Below are 21,040 nucleotides of genomic sequence, written 5' to 3'. Positions count from 1 at the left end.
CATTCTCAGGAACAGGTTATGTGAAATTCTGGAAAAGGCCAAGCGCAGACATAGCAGGGGAAAACAAATCCATCCATGCCTTTTATACAATCATTCAATTCTTCCCACATAAATTCACCCTTGCAATTTCCCTTGTCATTTGAGAGCCTCATGCCTAGAAGAATGATGACAAATGAGAGCAAAGCATGTAATCTTACCAGGTGCGAGAGCAAATCAGAAGGATGAGTAAAAGATTTTCAATAGTCTGTGGGCTCTCTCCTCAGTGGGAATCACAGCACAGCTATACAAACCTAAGACAAACAGCCATGAAAGCTTGAAATATCCATTCAGAATTTGTACAAATTAAGAGTTTACCAGGCAAACTCTTTCCACAGCCTCATTTTGTGGTTTTCTTCACTTCTGTACCACTGCATTACACACTACAACACTGAAAGGTTTTCTTAGGCACTAGGTATGGATAGCATACAAATACTTTTACATTTTTCCTATCCTTAATTATAGACACTTACTCATTTGCACTTGTCTAAGATCTATATACCAGATATGTTTGATGCTGTCGTTTCTCCATAAATAAACAAATAAAAACAACAAAAATCACCGCAAAATGTTGAGGGGGTGACAGGGAGAAGAACAGGAAGTTTTTTAGTCCAACTTTTTGGCTTTGAGTGTATTCCACATGTATTCCACAGACCTGAATCCCAGCAGGATGGTCTGCACATCCAAGAGTACCAGTGTGCATGCTAGCAGCAGCTTGAGACATCAGAGAAGGCTGCTGCCAATATGTGCATTAGAGCACTCAAACACCCCCTGCCAACGCATGCAGAGCTGCAAACTGAATCTTCCTAGGCAAGAGGTAGGAAAGGATAAAGCAGCAGCACTGAATCCTTTGCTTTTGTGTAATGGCACTAAAGCTAAAAATAGATTTATACAACATTCATAATCCTTAATCTCCCTTCAAATCAAAATGATTGCTAGATTTATTAGTGATTAGAGACCCCAAGAGATTTATTTGTAAATGGCTGGCTCAGACTCTGCTAAATCCTTCTTGCTTTTGTTTAGCCAGTTTGCTGACCTGGTAACTATGCAAAGCATAAATTTTAATAAGAAAAACATCCAACCACCTCCTGCACATTAAACCTTCGTAAAGAAAACCAACCAAACAAAAAAACATCATGAAGAGAAAAAAAAGGTGTGGGGTCACAAACAGTGGTGGGGGAAGGGAGATCTTTTCATAAGTAGATGAATGCTATGTTCAAAAAAGGTCCAAATCTTCCATATAGACAACGTATTTAGTGGTTCCCTGCACAACCAATCTGTTGTTACTCATTCTTTTTTGCTCAGTATAGATGGACCCTGTGTAGCAGGGAACAGGCTTTGGAGAACAGCCCTCATTTTGTTCAGCACAATACAGCCTTCTAAAGCCTCTGCTGCCACTTGAACTATCAAGTTGTATACAGGCGATAGAAGGACAATTTTGAAATGAATAAAGCAAATAACTGGTTTTAGTCCCACTAGGATATAACACTGCATCCCTGCTAAGGGCCAGTGCAACTCTGTACGTGGTATTTTCCACTCTTGGGATATTTCTTAGCTTTTCAGGAGAGAGACAGTTACTAGCACAGGGAGCATACCTACAGTTGGATGTTGGGTGAAGGTTGGCAATAAAGGCACAAAGTAGGCTGCTCATCAGCACCCACAGCAGCTTAAGGGCCAGTTGCATTCATATCATCACAAGGTTTTAAGGTTCAGAGACATTTCAGATCACAGCCCATGAAAGCTTGCTGATCTGCCACGACTCACCCAGATTTATATTCCCCCTTACAAATTTGGTAATACAGAAAGAAATATAAAACACCTATGGTATTCCAGAAAAAAATTCCCACCAAAAATCATTTTTGTTGGACGACGGTATTTTCATATCACAACACCCAAGAATCCAATTCACATACTAAATGTATTCCACTAAAAGTTTTAACATACTTGTATTCATCAGGGCCAAGAGAAATGCAAGCACAATTCCCAGATGATGAAGGAATTCTCATTCTCAGAGTTAGAAGTGAAAGGAGTGGGCTGAAAAGGGAAGTGTCCATAGATACAATTGCCAAGGAGTCTCCAAGAGTGAAAACGCACTGCCTGACCTGAACCTATTCCAGTTTCAGACAGTTTGAGAACAGAACATTTGTTTTCAGGAAAAAAAAAAAGAAAAAAGAAAAAAGAAAAAAAAGTGTGTTCCCATGGCTTTTCTAGGTATTTGAATTTGTTTTCAGGGAATTTTTAACAAAATGGTTCAGATAATATTAAATAGTTCAGAGTACTTCTATAGGTGGTAAATGATAAAGCTGTAAGATTTTTGGCTCACTAAAATAACACTTTTATTGTACAACAAATAGAAAAAAATCCCCTCTTAATTTCAATCAATCAATGACCATCATCAGCACGAGATTTCCGACGATTAAACAGAATGGAGCTTATTGCTCAATTAAAAAAAAATCACAATGTTGCATTTTTGCCACTTCTTACATTCCATGTAAGAAGTTTGCCTTCTTGAAGTGGTACTTGGGAGCTTCAGGCTGCAGAGTCCAAATGTGCCAGAGTACAGACTTGGCACTCTACAAACTCCACCGAGGAGAACGTATGAGTGATCCCTCCCACAAGAACACCTGTGCTGAGCTATGGGACAGGGGTCAGAAAATGTGCAGAAGTGCAGAAAATTCTGCACTAACAGAGATTTTAACATTTTTTTGGCAACTGTTATTACCAGCACTATAACAAAAATTGCAGAAAGTAAAAAAGGGGAAAAAAAGAAATCAAGATCAATCATATTGTTATATGCAGCAAGGAATTAAATTCACAAACTACAATCCTTACTGTGAAGCTTAGAGATAGTGGTCCTTTAGCTAGAAAAAAGGCAAGTCTACACCGCAGCAGCAGTGCATCCATCATATCCCAAGAAACAGGGCTATAAGAGAGGTGAGGATTCAGGGGAAGCCATTTGGCATCTCTCCCAGACAGTCACTAAGTCTTCTCATTCCACTTCTGCCTGAAGCCCCAGTTCACCAACTTGCTCCCGAAGAACTAAATTATGACCTGGCTTAAGGGAAATATAGAAGAGAACATACCGCAAAGGAAACGAGTAGCTCAAACTCAGAATTACTGCATCAGACCACAGGAATGATTGAAGGCACGGATATTTGGGGGGAGATATGAAAAATCTGCAAAAAATCTGTGATAATTCGTACAAAGTCTTAGACTACAGAGCTTAGTTTTTCCTTTTACCTCTTGAAAAACTGAGTGGATACTTGACTAAATTAAGAGGCAACCAGCAGGCAGGTGGCAAAAATTTCCTGTATGGGAGAAAACAAGAGGTTGAACGAGGAAGAAATTATGCACACCAGAACAACCACTCAGATGTGTGCGATTACTTCCAATTTGGGCGCCTGAGGACTTGAACCAGCAGGATCCAGTTTTCACAAGTTAACAGCCATGAGCACTGAGACCTTTGAGAGAAAAGGGAAAAGAGGGGGAGGAAAACAGGCAAGTTAGCCAAGGAAGGCCATCTGGTAAGTGAACTTAGGCTATGAACTCAAGACCTGCCCATACTAGGCTCAAACATCAATAGGATGCCCCGGAAACACCAACAGCTAATGGAGAAAAATTCCTTTACTTCATCAAAACTCACTAAAAATTGAAGTGTCTAATTTAAAATAATTTCACTATGTGCAATAGCCAATTAGTCACAAATTACATACAAAATAAACCTCACAACAAACTACAAAATGAGAACATTCTTAGTATTTTTGAAAGCATATTCTCATCAGTTAGGAATAAGTGAACAGTAAAATCACATGGAAATGCCAAATTATCTTCTGGCAGCATTTGTAAACTTTAGAAAGCAAGGATGCAAGGAAGAAGAGGGAGGGGGAGAAAAAACTCCCACACAAATTCCCAGCTCCTAGCATAAATGGAGAACAAAATGAATTTGACAACAAGCCATGGCCCTGGAGACATTCAAGGCCAAACCAGACCAGGCTCTGAGCAACCTGATCTAGCAGTGGAGGTCCGTGTTCACTGCAGGGGAGTTGGACTAGATGACCTTTAAAGGCCTGTTCCATCTCCAAGGATTCTATGACTCTCGTTCTCTAATTCAGAAGGTAGGGAAACAGAAACATGAGAAACCTAATGACTTCTATCCTTAACATGACACCTTGAAGTATCTCATACAGCTTCCTTTTCAAGGAAAAGGAAAACAAAATAAAACTTCACCAGTGTATGGTAGACAATAAGAGAAGGTTCATTCCTTTTCTCATCTTGCTGTTTAATTCCTAATATCTTCTTACAAAATAACTCTCACAAGAATTGGAATAAAACTTTCAATTTTAAAACTAAGGTTTCAGTAGTACAGGATCAGCTTTTAATCATAAGCAGAAGAGGAATTCTAACACTAAGAAGAAATTTTTCCATAGTCCTTAAAGAACTGTACAATTGGATTTGGAAGGGAGCTCTGGAAGTCATGATGTCTGAACTTTTGATCAAAGCAGGACTAAACTCAAAGGTGGATTCCACTACCTTGTTCCACCAAAGTTTGAATGTGTCCAAGGATGGAGAACCCACTGTGTCTCTAGAAAATCTGCCTCAGGGCTTAACCGCCATCACGGCAATGCAGTTTTTCCTTACATCCAAGTAGAGTTTTCCCCATCAGATATTGCATGCTTTCCTTTCTGACTTGTCTTCCAGAGCCTGAACTGCCTTTCCTATTACTCCATCTGGTTGGTGGAGGACCACTCCCCACCTTTTCCTTCTCCAGGCTGAATTTCCTCCAGCTTCCCTCATACATCATCAACTAAAGCCCCATAACCATTTCACCGACCTCTTGCTGGACTCAGGGGATCACCAATTCCAGACATACTAAAATTTGCAGAGAACTTCGGGATCAAAGTTTATGAACAAAATCATCTTGAAGTCACTCTTTCATCACCACCTAGTTCCCTTTATGCAGTATATTGTTGCAACTTCCCTCAATATCTAAGTGTTGATAGTTTCATGGTCTTCTCTGTAAAGGGTTAACAAATACTGGAAATAAAAGCCAAGCCTCCTCTACTCTCAAAATAAGTCACAATATATGTAACATGAGAAATATCCATACCACCAACTGCTTGGTTCCAGTTTTTCTTCCTTAGTTCTTTTTTATTACTATTATTATTAAAGCTTTCAGGATGCATTCAAATAGTATCTTCTCACTTTTCTTTAATAAGAATGAAATAAAGTTGAATTGGCTCCAGAAACTGTAGTGTTAGGCAAAGTAATTAATTAAACAATTATCCAAACAAAATAAATAATAGTAAGAGTTGATAGAAATTCCTGATGGTAACTTGCTACCCCCTCCTTGCTCCAAGAACAAAAGAGCTAAAAGATGTTCCTCTGACATCACAATCGATAATAAGATTAATTACCTTAAAGAACAGGCAGAAAGACCAAAACAGACACTTTCAAAGAGATATTACAAAATGCCAGTCATGGGAAAACCCTTATTTCACTCCCATGAGAGCTGCTAATCTCTCATTTAACTTCCCCAACATTTTGCAACATAAATCATGAAACCAGAAGGAGCCAACATAATCATCTAAGCCTAATCTCTTTGATAGTAGAAGCCATAGGACTGCAATGAACTATTTCTTTTGAGTTATGTTGCATTGCCTACTACAGAGTTAATGCTTATGGATTTGTGCTTTTTCCAAAAGGGAGAAAAATTTCCAACTTCAATCTTGATTGAAATATTCCCAGGGAAGGAAGTTCAACCCACAAATTCACATTTTTTTTTTCTCATATTCACTGCTAACTTTTTGTTTGCTTTCATTGCTAGCTCTGTCATGACCTGGTCTAGCAGGCATGCTCAGTTCTTACATTACATAGCTTAATTCCACAATTTTGATAAGGTAAAGCTCTCGGAGACCACAGATGAATAAAACTAACTTCCCTTCCAAACCCCTGGAGTTTGCGAGCAACGCATTATTTTTGAGCCCATCATTTTTATGCTTATTCTAGAAACTCTGCTTTACCACTAACTGCTTTAGTGAAAACCAACCACAAATTGTATGGTTGCTGTCGCATCAGTCACAAAGAGAAAAAGATTTGTACATGCTTCTGTTTTATACATCCATTGATTGCATTAGGACCACTTACCACAGAAATCAGACAATCTCACAGCGGGTAATCCAGACATTTTCAGAGCTAGTGTTTCTTAAAATAGCATTCCACTATAAGCATAACTTGTATTTCTCCGTTCCTGGACATGCAGTTTTTATTTTGGTCTGCTTTGAAGTAAATATCATTTTACAGCAGATCAATTTGTAGCCTGGTTTCATTTACTTCTTATGTTCTGTTTGCCAGACGTTTAATTCATTCATAAAAATACTAAAAACACAAAGATGAAAAAGAAGAGATATAAACTCATTTTATACAGCTTATTCTTAAACAATATTCTATTCTTAAACAATAGAAACCAGATGTCCAGAGCTTCTCTTTAAATCCCTTCTCTTCCCTCCCTTTTCTCACTTCCAGTAAAGAACTTACTGTCTTTGCACCAATTTTGGCAAATGTTGGACCTCTTCTAAAAAACATCCAAACCATCTGCCTAGGCAGTTTTTGCCAGTACGTCACATCCTCATATTTGGTAAAGTTTCTGGAATAGTTGGAATAACTTGTTTCCATATGCCTTGCTAGAATTTAAGTCCCCTGTTTTGTCACAGCAGACTGAGGGCGTAATTCATTTGTCACACTTGATGCCTCTGAACTACTTCTCCTTTTCTAGAAGGTGCAAACCAATGTTTCCTTCGAGTGTTGCATTACCTATGCTGTGATTATTTCTGCTGCTTTGATCTGGACGTTAAGGCTCCATGCAGACAATGAAGATTCTACTGAGCTGACTGATGCCTTACCAAGTGCAAAGAGAGCAGAATGATATCATCCTACAAACGAAAAGCTTTCTCAGACACTTCACCCCTCCCCTTTCCTTGAGGCAACATCGTGACACTAATGACTCATGTTCAGATTTATAAACAGAAGTAAACTATTAGAGAACTTGTTTTCCATACTTAAATTTTCAGCTTAAAATAAGGTCTTTGATGTCTGTTGCCAGCAATGTGCTTGAAGCCTCCCTTTCAACCTTTTTTCACACTCTGGTTTTAAAGTGGATTCGCTTTCAGCTGTCAACAATTTTCCAACTGTAACCATCAGTGACTGGGATGGCTGATTTTCAGACATATCAGAAGGTCATTTTCTAAATAAATACAGACATAACATAGTGGTAGATATAGACCATAAATACTATTTGCTTGAATGCCAATTCTCTGTGCGGGTGTAAGGAAAGGCTTTCATTTTGGTTATTGCCAACTACCTTCCAACATAGCAGTTCAGCATGGACAATGTCTCTGCTGTATTTTCAGGAAAATATACCATAAAAAAAAAACAATAACCAACGAAGACGGTATGAAAAAAGTGAATTTTTTTTTTCATAGATAAACTACGAAACTCTAGAACAAAAACAAAAAACACCGAAAGAAAACGTGCAACAGAAAAAGAAGCATGTTCTTTATTTACCCTATTCTTTGAAGTTACAACGAGGTAGAACATCTTAGATAACTGGACCATAACTAGGAAAGAATCACTTGCAATAATCACTCAGTTAAACAACCAGAAGGCTCAGTTTTACGCATTGATTTCTTTCTCTGTAGCAATACAAAAACAGTCTGGGAAAATCCCAGCAAGGAAACACTCAGACTGCAACTCTAAAACATCCCTTAGTTTAGACAGCTTCTTTATGTATAAAAACAACTGCCTTCATCTTCTCTGTTTTAAATAGTTACAAAATTTACTTCTGAACTGTGCTCAGTTTAGAGCATTTGATGGAATAGATGACATCCTTGATGAATACTGCTACAGTAGTTTTCCAAATGGACTGCTGAAATACAAATCAGCAAGGACAGTGCAAAATGTGCACTGAGCTGAAGGGGAGTCAAAGTAAGAGGAGAGGGCAGAGAGGAGCCTCAGGAAGTCAGAGTCCTGAAACTGTGGAGGAATAACCACAAGCTTTAGTACAAGTTAGGCACCAATCTGCTGAAAAGGAGCTCTGAGGAGAAGCACCTGGGTGTCCTGGTGGACAGCAGGTTGACCATGAGGCAGCAGTGTGCCCTTGTGGCCAAGAAGGCCAATGGGGTACTGGGATGCATTAACAAGAGCGTGGCCAGCAGGTCGAAGGAGGTGATCTTCCCCTTTCTACACACTGCTCTTGGTGAGGCCACATTTAAACTACTGTGACCAGTTCTGGTCTCCTAAGTTCAAGAAAGGCAGGGAACCTCTAGAGAGAGTCCAGTGGAGGATCCCAAAGATAATGAGGGGTCTGGTCCCTTATGAGAAAAGGCTGAGGGAGCTGGGACAGTTCAGACTGGAGAAAGACAAAGGAGATCTTATTGATACTTAGAAATATCTAGAGGGTGCGTGTCACAAGGGTGTGACCAATCTCTTCTTGGTGGTACCCAGTGACAGGACAAGGGGCAATAGGTACAAACCGAAACACAGCAAATTCCATATGAACTTGATAAAAATGTCTTCACTGTGAGGATGACAGAGCACTGGAATAGGCTGCTCAGAGAGATTATGGATTCTCCTTCCCTGGGGGTATTCAAAACCCACCTGGATGCTTTCCTGTGTAACCTACTGTAAGGAACCTAGATTGGATGGTCTCCAGAGATTCCCTCCAACCTTATAATTCTATGAGAAGTGTTTTAAATATGCAAAGCAATAGCCAGGAGAGATATTACGCACACTTAAATGGGAGAGTCTTAACTTTCTAATTTTTTTTAAATGCAATTGGACAGATGGCCAGGTAGTGAGTGACAATCTGCTGCTTGAAGATTTTACTCGCCCTTACTTTCTTTCTACTAGTTATCTCCTAAGACAGCTTAAAGTTCTGATTCAGGCCTTGAATTCCTTAAGCTTAATTAATAGAAGAAACTAAGAAAACAAAGAAGCTTCTTTTAATACCCTCCTTCTGAAAGGTGTCAGGAAAACATGCTTTCCCATTCCTCCTACGGAAGTCACAAGAAGCATTAATAATACATAAAAGTTTATTTCTATAAACACTGAAGTAATACTGTAAAAGGGAGATATAACCTAGAAAATTAAGAACTACAAAACAGGACATCTCAGTGATAACTCCCAAACAACAGTTAGTATTTTCCCTTCCTTATTTATCTTACAAGTTCTGGAAGTTTCTCTATGCCAGGCCTTCTTTCTGGAAAGAAACAAAATCCTTGGCTTTCTCTTTTAAAAGCAGCAAGACACAGTAGCAGGAAGGAGTTCAAGTAAGTTAATGTACTTTGTACACTGAGTGCAGAGGCCATCCTTAGAACAGTTTGCATCTTGAAAGCTGCTTTCAAGTATTAGCAATTATAAAGAACTAGTTTCCTGGCCACAGAAAGGTAGATCACTTAAGAAACAGCTTGGCTTGGATGGTTTTCTCAATGGCTAATTAGGACAAACTTTACTGAGTATCTCCAAGCAGAGTATTTCATAACAACATTTAAATCTAACAGGGTAGGGAAGTACTTTTAAAAGTAATGGTAGTAAATACCATTAAAACTTTGCTCATTCATAATGAAAGATGCTACTGGCTTGCATTGCTACTGGCTTGCATGAGAGCAACAGACGTGAGTTGTACTTTCTGTCAATGAACATTGTTTAGCCTTTCCTTCAGGTTTAGTTTCCCACATTCAAACACAGTTTTCCACTACAAACATCATTTTCCAATTTGCCTTTTGCACTCCCATGCTCAGCCGGAGTAAAGAAATGGCCTTACTTAAGATTTCAGTCCTTCACAGAAGCAATGTTATTTTACCAAGTATACCAAGAGAAACACTTAGCCAATTTCAACAGCAAGCCTTGTCTGGCAACAATGTATTTCTAAATCAAAGTATGTAATTATTTATAATGACAGCCAGTATTCTTGTAAATTAAACAATTAGACCCCCTGTTCCCAACTTCTTTTGCCCCGAAATCCATCAACACCAAACATCATTAGGAAGCTTTTGGCTCATCTGATGTTTCAGGATGCTGTCTAAAATTCAGTTTAACTAAACCTACTATTTTCCAGTGAAGATTAATGAAAGAAATCTAGAAAGGTCAAATACTTGCTTTACTGAAACAGATGCACTGCTGTGCTTTTCACTACATGGTTATTAAGCAGCTCTATATGCCTGCATGGCATCTATACACAATCCAACGTACCATATTTGATTTTATTCTCTCCCAGCTGATGTTTATTGTGACTAGTGTTCAGCATCTGAATTAAACCAGAAGGAAAGCAGCAGTAAAGCATTATTTAGAGAGTTAAAATTTTCTTATAGTAGACTTCAGATCTATTAGAAGACGCCCACAGGACTTTCAACATGGTTAAACTGCCTAAATTAAACTGTGGTCTGTAATTCAGATTAATCAACAAATGATTAACCATATGCAGTATAAGATCATGAGTTTGCTCTCTGAACCCTTCTTTTAGTGGCAGCTAGTGAGTGAATATTTTTGAGAAGTCCTTGCAGAACATAAGTCATCTTTCAGCCATTCTCAGTCAGAAAGTGCAAAACAACACTGAAAAAAAACCCATCCTCAATTTTCTACAGGACAAGCTGAGATTAGTTTAATAAAGCACATCCAGTTTGATAGGCACAGATTGCAGTTCAGAGATGCACTATTTCCTTCCCCACTGACCCTCCCCCCAAAAAAAAACAAAACACCCCACCACTATCAGAATTAGTATTTCAAAAACATCTCTAACCGCAAAAAAGAATGTGGTTATTTCTAAGAAATCATTGCATTTTGCTGCCACAGCCACTGGTTCCAGACCCTACAACATCCTTCATTTTCTGCTGTACATCACTACACACATCTTCCCATTTCTTCCTTTCAAGGACTCTGTGTGCCTCATCCCACCCATGTAGTGCAAAAATAGCTGCTCCTCCCTAATGACTGTAAGCCCAAAAGTCTGCCTGCCTTTTCCAACTATATCTGAAATTCCAACTGGTCTAACAAAAATATTATGCCTCACTATGTAAATTGTTGCAGAGAAACAACAGGCATACGAACACTACAGCTACCAGCCCGCTGCACTTGAATTTTTCCTTATTTCTCACTTTTTCCACGGAGAAAGAAAAAATAAGTCATTCCCGGTTATCCACATTTTAAATTTATCACGGCTTTGGCTGCTATGCAAAGAGCTGTCAGTCATCTGACTTAGAGAGAAAGCACCCAAACTGCTGAGAGCGCTACCCAAAGGCCTTGTACCTGCCGATACCTCAGGCACCCCCTGGCATTTGGCATCAGCTAGATGTAGCACCCGCAGAAATACAGGGCTCATAGGGCCACCTGAGCCATTAAGTTCAGATCACTGAAAGACCCCCAAGAGCAGTGCAGCATCAGCTCTGCAGCCTACTGAGATTTCCAAGATCTCCAGCCCGCATTAGTTTTCTCATTTTGAGCACAGGCACTGGAAGATACAGCTCTCAGATGGCCTCAGTTGGGAAGCGGCTCAGATTTCAGAAGTGTGTGCCCCCATGTTCTCCCAAGCACTGCCTTTGCTTTATAGAGAGGAACAGCATCCTCCCTGACTTCACAGCCAGCACAATGGACACTGATTTCTACAACACAAACACCGTGTGACCCTTCAGAAGAAGGAGCTAGCCAGGTTTGGACACCCAGTGCTCACAACAAAATGTCAATGTGTAATTGGCACTGCCTGGGCAGAAACTGGGACACAGGGAAGGTGCAGAGCAGTGCCAACTGAAGGCATTCTATGCATTTTGATACATTAGCTAAACACAGTCCTGCAGACAGAAAAATATTCCATTTTGATAAAGGAATTCGAGAATAGGTTTCAATATTTAAAAAAAAAAAAATTAAAATCATCCTTTCTTTTGGTTTACTTGTGACTTCATTTTCAGCTGACATAAATAAAAACTGTGAAATTTCAAATGGAACGTACAGAGTTACAATCAGACACTCAACTCAAAAGTCTGACCATGTCTCTTTACCAGACTTCAATAAGCTCTCTCTTAGCAGAGAGAAATATCCCTTGCTTCACAACCAAGCCTTGTTCGTGACACTGCTTTTTGGCAAGTATGTACATTTGCAAACAATTGCTTTCAAGGATGAAGTACAGGAAGATTAAAAACACTTTGAGAACTCACTAAGAACTGCAGCCACTGCCACCAAACCAGAGTGATGTGTTTCACACAAGCTGAGCCATATACCCCAACTGTTTTACATTTGGTTGTTCTCTTCCTTTTATGCTTTAGTAGGGAAATATATGTTAAAGAAGTAGTTCTGATTCATACATTTACTATATTATATATTTTGTATGTGGCCTGAGACAATTCCTCTTCACTCAATACAGCCCAGGCAAGCCAAAAGGTTGGACACCCATGAACTAGGTCAATTAACAGAAATCTGTCACCAACTGGAAGTAACAGTCCTACAAGTAAAGCCAGAGACTTTCCTGTGATCACACAAGGCCACCTCATCTCTTCCAGTGTGGTGCTGGCACCCATTGAAAGCCAGTTTTCCTTTGAACAATATACCCTGTGGGCCACATTTCTTGATTTGGCTCACCTGGATGGGATTTCCAGCCTAAGTGCATGAACTGCTGCTTCCCATGTAAGCCATGAGCTGCTCATTTCAGTTCAGACTGAGGACAATCTGTGAATTTTAGCTTATTTCAGATGCTCTAACAATGATACTGACATTTATCCACCCATGCAAAATTGTCAGGCACCTTTCTTAGTTGCGGCAAAACAATTGTAATTACCTCTAAACCTTAGGTCCTCAAAGAGAATTTAATTAAGCATGTTTATAAAATGATTTACAAGACTACAGACACCATCTGAATCTCCAGGAAAGCTCTTAGCAAGTATTTAGTGAAGTAAGAGAACTCAAAAACAAAATCACAACTGGAAAAAAAACAAACCAGAAAACAGTATTTTCACTGGCTTCCAACAATTATTTTCATTTCAGCAACCAAGATTTACCACAGACTGCCTTGGAAGGTGATAAGGCCAATCCAGGAGTCAGAAGTAAAACTGAAATGAAGGTGAGATAGGAAATGTGCCTTTCTCCATTCTTGTTAAGCAAACACTAATACATGCTAAAAAAAAAAAAAAAAAAAAAATTATGCTGCAGAGCACTGATGACAAAAATCAAGCCTTTGGTATTCTAAAGGTATTCTTGATGACTGTGGAAGTAATACACAAATACTTAAATATGGTATAGTGTCATCTCAATCAGCGAGCATAACTGAGTCAATATGCAATCAGGAGCACTCATAAACAAAAGTTTCACGATCTGAGTCTAGTGTGCTCCTTTTCCTGATGTAAGCACATTTCAGTCTGCATAGTAGCTACAGTTTTCACATATAAAGCAACCTGAAAAAGAGTGAACTCTCTACATACTACTCATGCTAGAGAAGAATGAGACTGGGGAACTTGACAGCAAACAACATATTTAGTGACTGAAGCCTGGTTCCTTTCTCCTACTCTGCCAGGTTTTATATTTTGACATGACAGACATCAGTATTCATCAGACAACAGTATTTACTACTGTCAAGTATGCTCCATCTCCATCACTATTTCAACTTGATTTTCATTTGATTTCTTACTTCAATATAACACCTTAGTAAAAATATAATCAACAGACGCATCTGGGGAAGATTTTCAGGCTGTCTAATGCTAAGTAGCTTACACATACAACAGGAAGCCTTCCATCCATACCTTTTAACTAGCTGCCAGACAAATTGATGAGTACCACACCACCTAAAGTACTTGGTTCATGCAGACTTAATCGCTGCAGTGGTGACCCTTAATTTTTGCTTTGTATTTAATTTTCTACCAACTGCATTACATCTTCCTGCAGAGGCTTACAGAAGATACACCTGATGGGAGTTACGAACAGTTCAGTACACAAGCAAGTTATAAAGGAAAGGGAAGATTTCCAAGTTTGCTCCATATGCAACCAAGGCTTTCAATAGTCCATGATTACATTTAAATTTTGAAGAACAGGTTTTTTGTGTGTCATTAGGGCCTATACTGGCCACAGAAATAGGAGGATCTTCACTGGAAAAAAAAAAAAAAAAAAAAAAGATGGGTCAACAAACATCAACCAACACGAATATGCTGTAGCAAGACAGCCTCCTGGGTAGCAGCAATAGGTGTGACGAAGGATGCCTTTCCTTAGCAGGGAAGAAAGGCCATCCAAAAAGGCATTACCACCAATAGGAATAAAATTATACACAGAAAAACTCAAACAAATGATTAGCTAGATTGGGGAACAGTGTAAAAAGGCCTTAAAATAGTAAAACAGGCAATGCCACAGAACAGACAGTTGCTGAATGAAGAAAATTACCACAGAACATTTTCATATCACTACTACATACGTAGGTCACTCCAAAAGTAATGCCTCCTATTTATTTCCACAGAAGCTACAATAGATGCAAAGAGCACAATAACACTACTTGATAGAGCAAATCCTCAGCTACAGAACACATTTTTCAACACAGGCACCGCTCTTAGTGCAGCGCAACTGCACCAGCCATGAACAAGAGTGTGCATGCTGTGATCATAAAAATCTGCATTACCATCTGAAATGTGGCTTGTTCTATATACACTGCTGTTGCCACTGCTGAAACACATCGCCCACCACCTCACTGTGCTTATGTCACAGCAACATGTAACAGAATACTAGCAGGAAGGTTCAATCTCTACTACCATGCTGCCAATATGTGCCTCTGACATTGTGAGCCAATATAATAGGAGGCATTACTTTTGTGGTAGCCCCTGTAGAACACAGCAAGCACAGCTGCTACTTACAAGCAATGAGGTAACAGCTTTTACTTTTATTGTGGGAATGAGGAGCAGCACAGTGTCACTATGCTGATGGTTATACACAGACCAACAAGGGGTCCCATAGGCTGTAACCCAAAAGCTTTCTGCTTTGGAACTGATACCTCCCAGAGCCAGTTAACTTGGCAAGATTTGTCAAGCGTAGCAAGGAATCAGTGAAGTCTAAGACACCTAGTTCTCCACATAAGCATAATTAATGTGTCCAACTATCATGCTTACGACTGACGTTGTCTTGGAAAATCTCCAAGGGTCACAGGCATGGTACAGGAAAGGAAGCTACAGAAGGAGCTACTGTATTTCCCTAATAAATCTACTGCACAGACTGCTGTCAGTGGATTTTGTTCCAAGAAACTGTACAAACAAAACAGCCTTTACAGACAGAGGAGAAAGAAGGGGGCGGGAGAGAGGCAAGAAGGATCTGATCTCGTGATCTCTAACAAAGATGAACAGCTGAACCATTCACAGACAATGTCTGTGGAACTCACGAGTTTTCTGAATTACTGTGACAAACTTCAAGTTTACAATCTAGAGATGAAGGCAAAGCTAAGTTTTATCTCAACTTTTTTTCTCTTTAAAGAAGCCAAAGAAGTGCCACAGTTTGTCATATAAAGTGTGAGACTGCCAATGAAGATATCACTTGTCTTTTATTAAGTCATTACATTCTTCGGTAACTTTTCCATCTTTCTTGGAGTTGGAACACATTCACATACTGACCATCCATATTAGATTTTCTAATAAAAAAAAAAAAACAGATCACGTTTTACACAGTCACCTTTTCACCAGAGAACCTCAAATATAAATTAACATTTGAGTTTTCACATAAATTTCTCAAATCAGCTTAATTTAACTAGAAGGCTTAAACTATGTCCTCTCTGCAAAGACAAGTAAATGACAAGCATAAAAAAAGGTGCAACTTCATAACAACTTTGCCTTAATTTAAAGCCATGCTTACCAGAAATGTAATGGTAACTTACATTTTTTTTTTTACAAGTAGTATTTTGTCATTCAACTGTAGGAATGGAAGAAGTGTTAAAGGGTAATCAGTTCAGCCATGCTGCCCTTCAGTTAGGTTTAGCTAGTACACCCAAAAGCTGCTACTTCCATATCAGACTGGAAAGTCTGCAGAGTCTCTGAAAGAGAACCTGAAACAGAGCCTTTAGCTAATTATGTACAAATAGGATAAGCACTAATAACTCTCCCAAAGTTGTTCTGTTTTAGATATATTATAGACATACTCAGAAGTTCCAGTAGATGGAAGAATACTGTATACTGCCAATTATTAAATGAGGCTTACTTTAAGAAATAATCTCATATATGTGTCTTTTGTAACTTGCGACTTACAACTAGGCTTTAGTGTGTTATTCTGGCAGTGAGTGCCTCCCAAACAAGTTTAATTCTGCAGAAATACTTCTTTCCTTCACTTGTTATTATCAAGGAAGCTTAGTACTGTAACACTTATTGTACAGCTCTCCGTAACAAAAATTTGGTCCTCAGTGGAAGCATCACACAACTTGCAACTGCTAAGAGTCACTAAAAGATGGCAGTTACTAGTAAACATAGTCGTAAATATAAAAATGCACAAACTTTTATATGTGTATATATATAAAATATAGAAATACGTATTTGCACGTTTAAAGAAAAAACAAAAACACAGACCTCACCTTTCAACCAAAAATCTCACTTCAAAAACTCCTTAATAGAAATCCCCCCATTTTCCCATATCCACACCCACGGCAATACACTTAAAGCACGCCTAGATGTCAGAACAGCATATCCCTCCCTCCTTCAACACATATCCCTGACCCACTTCGCAGCAGAAAGCTAGTGAGACAGGCTCCAAGTATTTCGCTCTGCAGCTGGTCGTTAAGCCCTAATAACCGAGGGAGGTTGAAGTCACTCCCTAATCTCCTAATGTGTAAGAATCAACAGAGCTCCCCTTTGAGCACCCAGCCTACGCTGGAGCACAGAACAGATTGTGTCAAATGACAGCTGCTTTCTGGCAGAACACACGATTCCCTACCAAGAAAGGGAGGCAGGAAGCATCACTCAGTTGTTGAAAAGGTTGCCAGCTTAAAAAAAAAAATCAAATCAAATCATATAGCCATTCAAATAAGATCTGTGCAGCATCCAGAGTATGTACTAAATTTAAACATTCTGCTGCCATCTCCTCTCCCTCTCGCCTACCACGTGCCTGTGGGAGGGTAGAAGTTTCCCACCTCCAGGGCTGTTTGCCTCTGTATCAGAGTGGTGCTTTAGATAATGGTCCTCCATAAGGATTATTTGCCTATGTAACCAAATGGTCCTTAAGATGCTAGAGCTGTCCAACAAAGCTACCCAATTCAAACAACTTAAACACAGTTTGAGATCAAGTATTTCATTCAGGTGATCACTTTTGTTAGAAAGGAGAGCTGATAGAATAGTGATCTGCAGCCTGCCAACTGATCACAGACAGCACTGAATGCATGCACACTACCACATGTGAGCATATCTTGTAAACCTAGTAGGTCATGTGTAACCTAGACTCTACCCATTGCAACAGAGGGCATACAAACAATTACAAATGGTTTCATAGCTCCATCTCCTCCCCCACTTGTGCAAGTATTATTTTAATTCGGAAGTTGCCACTTAATACTTTAATTAAACTGCAACCAGTCTTAAGCCATAGGTGAGAAGTTTCTGAAGTTAGATAACCATTTTTTCCCCTAGGTGTTCTGAATCATCTTTAGCACAAGGCTAGAGTTTTTCATACATTGTTTCTGAAAAACAGTGTCTGGAATTGTTTTTTTAAAAAACTTCTGAGCATACTAGCTTGTAAATTGAAAGGAATAAAATCTGGACCAACCACCCTTCCTGTTAAAGAAACCTTCTATTTTCTGTTGAAGAAAAAGAAGTAAAAAGCTCGCCAACAAAAACTTCCTAGCAAATCCACAACTGACTTTTTAAAAGGATCATTAAGATCATTTATCTTTTTATTTATTATATTTAAAAAAGGATAATTTTCAGGTGGCCAAGAAGGCCAATGACATGCTGGCTTGTATCAGGAATGGTGTAGTGAGCAGGACTAGGGAGGAAATCCTGCCCTTGTACTCAGCACTGGTGAGGCCTCACCTTGAATACTGTGTTCAGTTTTGGGCACCTCAGTACAGAAGGGACATCGAGGTGCTGGAGCAGGTCCAAGGAAGGGCAACAAGGCTTGTGAAGGGCTTGAAAACGTGCCCTATGAGGAGTGACTGAAGGAACTGAGACTGTTTAGCCTGGGGAAGAGGCTGAGAGGAAACCTTATTGCTCTCTTCAAACACCTGAAAGGTATTTACAGAGAAAGCGAGGTTTTTCTCTTCTCACTGGTGACAGGATGAGGGGAAATGGCCTCAAGTCGCGCCAGGGTAAGTTTAGGTTGGATATCAGGACAAACTTCTTTACAGAAAGGGTTGTTAAGCACTGGAATAGGCTGCCCAGGGAGGTGGTTGAGTCACCATCCCTGGATGTGTTTAAAAACTGTTTGGATGTGGTGCTCAGGGACATGATTTAGCAGAGGGTTGTTAGAGTCAGGGTGGTATCATCAGGTTGCGGTTCAACTTGATGATCTTTAAGGTCTTTTCCAACCTGAGAAATTCTATGATTCTAAGAAATTATGACTACAACTTAATAAATTTTGCTTTCATAAACTTCAGCTGTATTATTTAAGCTCTCATTAGCTAGATTTTAGTACTGCTTAAAACCTTTGTCAATATGTTTGGCATAAGACATGTCGTAACAAACTCCTATGTGAAATCTACACTTTGTGTAAGCAATAATATACAGATCAAAGGCTTCTCACTGGCCAGCCCCAGCAGAATGAAGAAAACGGAAGGGTACAGAATTCAGTATTTTTAGAGGAAACTGATAATCCAGATGAAAGAAAAATGTCATAAACCAGACTCAAAGCAATTCTGATACAATACTGTCAGCAGACAATGTTAAAATGCAGACTGCAATCCTCCAAGAACTCAAAAAATGGCAAATGGGTGTAACTTAAACACACCAGACATTAACAGTTTAATTTGTGGATGAAAGAAAAGTTCCAGCCCTTACGAGTAAACACATCCACAAACAGATGCCGTAATAGGAACAGTTTTGCAACACAAGATAATACTAATAAAACAGGAAACACGGTTACAACATCCCCTCTTGTAAGCGTCTCGATTACATCATGAAGTTAGGATTATAAATTATTGCTTTTACTACTTCCTGCAGTGATTTACGTTTCGTTTACTGAACAGAAACGGCACATGAGGGCTCTGTGACAGGTGTCCTCCGCCCTCGCCCTCTGGCAGCTGTGTCCCTGTGCCAGCAGAAGGGCAGTGCCTTGCACCAGCTGCTCCAGCCCAGGATGGCTGTGCAGATGAGGCACAGCTGGGGCACAGGGCTGGAGCTCAGATCCAGTGCTTCCAAAAGCCATGGCTACTTGCGAGATGTCAGTGGCTGGACAATGTTTTCCACTGCAGCTACATGATGGTTTTGCATCTACATCCACTAACACTCTGCAACTCAGCACCAAATCTCACAAATATCACCCTCTACTCAGATCACAGAATCATAGAAGCACCTGGGTTGAAAAGGACCACAATGACCGTTGAGTTTCAACCCCCTGCTATGTGCAGGGTCACCAACTACCAGACCAGGCTGCCCAGAGCCACATCCAGCCTGGCCTTGAATGCCTCCAGGGATGGGGCATCCACAGCCTCTTTGGGTTAACCTGTTACAGCGTGCCACCACTCTCTGTGTGAAAGACTTCCTCCTAATATTTGATCTAAACCTCCCCTGTCTCAGCTTAATACCATTCCCCCTTGTTCTGTCACTATCCACCCTCATAAACAGTTGTTCCCCCTCCTGTTTATATGCTCCTTTCAAATACTGGAAGGCCACACAGTGAGGTCTCCCTGGAGCCTTCTCTTCTCCAAGCTAAACAAGACCAGTTCCCCCAACCTTTCTTCACAGGAGAGGTGCTCCAGCCCTCTGATCATCTTAGTGGCCCTCCCCTGGACCTGTTCCAAGAGCTCTGCAACAAGAACAACACTCCGCCTTACCTTCACATGGCTGCAGCCACATAAAGCTTCTTCCTGGAAAGCTCCGCAGAGCTAACAAATCATAGGAAACCTGCCGACACCCTGGACATGAGCAGGCTTCATTCTAACTCAAAGCAGCCTTCAACGCTGTATCCCTGTAATTTTTTAAGGAAGTAATAATGACCTTAGTCTAAATAACATACAAGTCTTCTTAATTGTACAGTGAAAGAGGGAAGCGTTGAAGCATTCAAAGTGGCCAAAAAAATATTCAGATTTAGCAGCTATTCAAAAAAATCATTAAAAATTCTGCTAATTCATAAAAGCATAAAGATATTTTTTAAACTATTACTTTTCACAGTTTTCTTAAAAGGTAAACATTACAGTATTGAATTTGCAGGACAATCAGAGTAATTTCAAAATAAACAGGAGAGAACAATTTAAAAGTGACTTTGCTATATTTAGGAATAGCACAATCAATACAATACAGACATCAACTCCAAAAATATAACTCAGGTCAGTCACCAACGCCTGAAGCAAAAACATACAGGAAAAAAAAAAAAAGAATTCAATCTGAAAGTATAAAAGTTGCAAAGCTTTTTTATTGTAATTTTTCCAAGTGTTAAGTTCTTTCAGGGGATTTTTACCCAATTTCTACACAACCATAGCAATCTCTTAGCAATTTTTCATGTGTTTGCTTTAGTTTTGTGTTAGATAACATGAGGCTGTTGTGCAGTTAAAACATTCAGGTGATACCACATGTGCTCACAACGACAGGAAAAAGAAGAGTCTTCTGAGAACATAACCCTGACTCTGCAGCTCTAAGAGAGATGTTACATCATAACCCAGATGCAATCAGATTTCTGATAGGTTTGTAAATCACTGTCGGTTGTTTACAATACTTAAAAGAATACTGGTATTGACAAAAATAGTCAAGTACTGTATCTGTTAAGTATTCTCAAGCTGTAATTCTGAAAAATAACTCCAATGTAGAAAAGTTTGCGAGTGAAACAAAAAAATACCAAAATCTCCATGGAAAGATCTACCACCAGACTGAAA

General features: G+C 39.5%; 1 protein-coding gene across 4 annotated transcripts in view; it reads right to left on the bottom strand.

Moving 5' to 3' along the window:
• GAREM1 (GRB2 associated regulator of MAPK1 subtype 1) overlaps positions 1 to 21,040 on the bottom strand; it is a 95,640-nt gene that overhangs the window by 36,883 nt on the left and 37,717 nt on the right. The window contains exon 1 of one of the 4 annotated variants that reach the window (XM_042839972.1): positions 6,181 to 6,264. The exons of the other annotated variants lie outside the window; for them this stretch is intronic. Coding sequence (XP_042695906.1) covers positions 6,181 to 6,220 — 40 coding nt within the window. The 5' untranslated portion in view covers positions 6,221 to 6,264. Of the gene's footprint in view, positions 1 to 6,180; positions 6,265 to 21,040 lie in introns of those variants that run through there. 4 annotated transcript variants of the gene reach the window in all.

This window comes from Centrocercus urophasianus, unplaced genomic scaffold (genome assembly GCF_019232065.1).
Source record: "Centrocercus urophasianus isolate 14NV4802_14NV808 unplaced genomic scaffold, USGS_Curo_1.0 seq_11, whole genome shotgun sequence".
NCBI classification, from domain to species: Eukaryota; Metazoa; Chordata; class Aves; order Galliformes; family Phasianidae; genus Centrocercus; species Centrocercus urophasianus.
Note: the sequence above shows the minus strand (reverse complement) of the source record. Positions and strands in the feature narration are given on the sequence as shown.